The 3667-nt window shown below is 37.1% G+C and overlaps 1 protein-coding gene across 1 annotated transcript; it reads left to right on the forward strand.

Moving 5' to 3' along the window:
- Positions 1–448: 448 nt before the first annotated feature.
- Positions 449–3014, forward strand: LOC110444857 (probable peptidyl-alpha-hydroxyglycine alpha-amidating lyase pgal-1; the record flags this gene model as incomplete). The annotated part of the gene is made up of 4 exons (XM_021489209.1): positions 449–559; positions 981–1053; positions 2069–2211; positions 2938–3014. Coding segments are annotated over 4 exons (404 nt in total), but the record flags the coding sequence as incomplete, so codon positions are not given.
- Positions 3015–3667: the final 653 nt, after the last annotated feature.

A 3667-nucleotide genomic window follows, 5' to 3' on the forward strand; every position in this document is an offset into this window, starting at 1 on the left:
GCAAAACACCTAACAGCAGCATCAGAACGGCTCCAGCGGCTGGCGCGCGCTATAGATTGGCTTTTCATGTGAAGCATATACAATTATAGCTTCTCAATTCCAATTACATCTCGTACTTTATTGTGTTCGTTTAGCGGTGTTTATACAGCCTAATATTACGGTTACGCCAGGGGTTCGTTTTATATCGCTTACAATTGCGCTATTATATCCAGAACCATCACACACGTCGTATTTTTCATGTGATAGAAGAGGTAAATAATGCATGAGATGCTTGTCCATCAATAATTGATTTACTCTTGTTTTGCAGTGCATATGTATACAGCTAGATAGATGAGAGCATATATATTATTAATGTAATATCACACAATTATTTACCTCCGTTGAGGTTAATACAATGATCCATTAACCCAGGAAAGATTATTTCTAATTTTTACTATTTATTTCACAGCTCGTTCGTGGGAGATACATTTGCACCCGGCCAACACACCATTAAGAATAATACAATCCTCCGTCTGGACCGAGCAACAGGACATATCCTGGACAGTTTTGGGGCTGACAGGTACCGTCTCTAACTCTGACCTCTCAAATGTTGAGAGACTCTTAAATTAACACCGTTAGAGTTAGTAGGTTAATAGTTCATGTATATTCTAATGAGTAGAATTATGTAAAAGAAAGGAAACGGAGTATAAGGGAATGTATTTACTTAGTATGAACAGGACAGTTATAAGTGATGTTATTTATGTTCTTATATCTATAGAGATGTTATTGTGCAACCCGTTGTACGGTATGTATGCGTTGTAGGCCTGGTCAAGTTAGCCTCATCTAATTAATCCCTTATATTGTTACCGTTTTGTTAAAGGATGCGTCGTGTTATTAGGTAACAATACAATACCACATGGATGAATAAAACTAGAGGGAAAGAGGGAGCTCTATGACGTCACAATTGACAAAAATATTGATTTTGTCCTCCTAATTTCCAGGTTCTATATGCCCCACGGCCTAACCGTAGATCATGCCGGTAACTTGTGGGTGACAGACGTCGGCCTCCATCAGGTAACATTTACTTTTGTGCTACCTACCTCAAATCCAAGACAGTTCCACACTAAACTACCTACCTCCAAGCCAAGAGAGTTCTACTCTAAATATTTGAAAGATAGCTTGCCTGGATGCGAATGTAAATTTCACGTATTTTAATTAATTAACAATTTCAAAGGTACATACGCAATCATGTTATACATTGGTAACACTTTTTACTAATTATCATAATGCTGTCATAAGTATTTTGGGGGAGATAACTCTCACATGAATATTGTGTATGAGGTAGCATATATCCTTAACCTCCGATATAGTCCCCCGAGGCTACAAAATAATTGATTGCCTTTATTCACATAACTGTACCAAATTAAACACGCGTAAATTTTAATTGCTTTAATTTGATCACTTTGAATAGTTTTATATCACCTAGATAATTTGAAGTTTTCTTTTGTAAAGCAATATTAATTTTCCCGATCATAACATCGTAAATATACAATTAATTACAACAGGTTTTGTTTTATTATTATTTTGAAAATGGCGTCGTGTGGCAACAAAAATAAACACCTAAGTTCCAAATCGCACTGCTTTTGTAAGAAAGGGGTACTTAAAATGTCTAAATGTGAAGAATGTTGTTTAGCAATTTACATTAAAAATTTGATGACACCAAAACTTACGTTGCGTATGTGATTTTGGATACTGTAGATATGCGAAAACCGTTTTGGTTACTTTAGATTAATTTTCGTTTTCTTGCCATGACAAAATGGTAAATATATATAAAGTTGAAGCTACTTGTTAATGTCCGGTTATCAAATGAAAAAAAAAACCCATTTAGAACTCGATTCAAGACATGCTAGTCAAAACTCTCTTTTGTAATATATTAGGGTGTGTCAGATTATGACGCACCAATAAGAAAAATCTTGTTTTTCTCCAGGTTTGAGAAAATGGCGAGATTGATAGAATAAGTTTGAAAATACCTTTCTTGTTTTACTGTAACCATATAAGCTATTTGCATTCGTGTTCTTGCTTTTTGTAGGTGATGATGTTCCCCAAAGGCAGCCATGAGCCGTCAGACATCGTCTTGGGCGAGGCTGGGATCCCCGGAAGTGATGACGACCATTTCTGCAAACCGACAGATGTCGCTGTAGCGTCTAACGGCGATTTCTTTGTCTCTGACGGGTAAGACCGAAGTCGTCTAGTGTTGCTTGTCCATAACCTTCCGGCCCCGTCCCGTCCCGTCGCGATTCAATATAAACACTCCGGCAACTTCGTTCTGTCGTTGATTTTAATCAAACTTTATACACGATCAAGTATTTTAGTGCTCCAAGGTCACTGTAAATCAACCACTGATTCATCGTCCTCACCCTAGCTACTTCATTTCTTAACAGATTTTTATCAAAGTTTATACAGATTTCAAGTATGAGATTCATGTTTCAGGATTTCATCGCCGTCAAGGTCACCATTTCTATTTATAGAAAATCATCAACCAAACTGAGTGTAATCGGTCTACATGTGTACCAACGTTATTTCTTAATGGATTTTGTTCGAAATTTATACAGAGGTCAGATGTGATAATACCTCGGACATCTTTAGGTGTTAGGGTTCACAGGTCAAGACCAAGGTCACTGTTGCTATATATAAAAGTCATTAAAAGATTATGTGGCGTCACTCTAGCCACTTCATTTCTTATACTTTGTATATAAATTTCAGGTATGAGAAAACTCGATTCAGGCTGTCAGGATTAAGTCGATGTAACTGATAACAGAACACTATCAAACAGTGAAACTAACTTCACATGGCGGCGGGTGCATACATGTTTTACAGACATGTTCTAGTTTCCTTAGATAGTCATAATGTTCTAGTTTCTTTAGATAGTCATAAAGATTTTTTTTAATTCTGCTCCAGATACTGCAACGGAAGAATCATGAAATTTTCCAAGAAGGGACATCTCTTAAAACAGTGGGGCAAAAAATCCAGCGATGGTAAGATTTGTGATATCTGTCATTTTACAGATGTAACGAATAGTTTCGCCTGTATATACACGTACAAGTAAAACAAATATCTTAAACTTTGATGCAAGTCTCGAAGTGCAGTCCATTGCATCCTCGATACTCCAGGGGTTACGCTCACTTTCGCTACCTGCGCAGAGCGAAATTTGGAGCAACTCCTGGGGAATCGAGGATGAGTCCATTGGCCAGTAGAAAAAAAGTATGACAGCAAATCCAGTTTGAATGAAACAAGAATGCGTCCAGATATTTTTAAAGACATTTTACGTTATGGTTGAACTATCATCATGTCTTTCCTGAAGTAGTTTTCCATTCTTAGTTTATGTAACCTTGGTTGCAAGTTTTTCGGGATAAGCATTGGAGGTATATAAATTAACAAAGCTACACACATATACAATTATATCTTTCTTAGATAAAAAGACGTACATGTATGGTTGTATACGTCTCGACTCAAGTTGCGGATAGTACACTTTTGTTGCACCGACGTACAAAACTAGAGCGCTACTTGCACTTGTAGATGTAGTTGTCCGAGCAAAATCTAGAGCTACCAATGACGTCAGATAAAGACAAGTGTGTGGTACATGCATTACTTATATGCAAATGCTATCACTAGCCCTTCACCACTGGGT

This window comes from Mizuhopecten yessoensis, unplaced genomic scaffold (genome assembly GCF_002113885.1).
Source record: "Mizuhopecten yessoensis strain PY_sf001 unplaced genomic scaffold, ASM211388v2 hete_36181596, whole genome shotgun sequence".
NCBI lineage: Eukaryota > Metazoa > Mollusca > Bivalvia > Pectinida > Pectinidae > Mizuhopecten > Mizuhopecten yessoensis.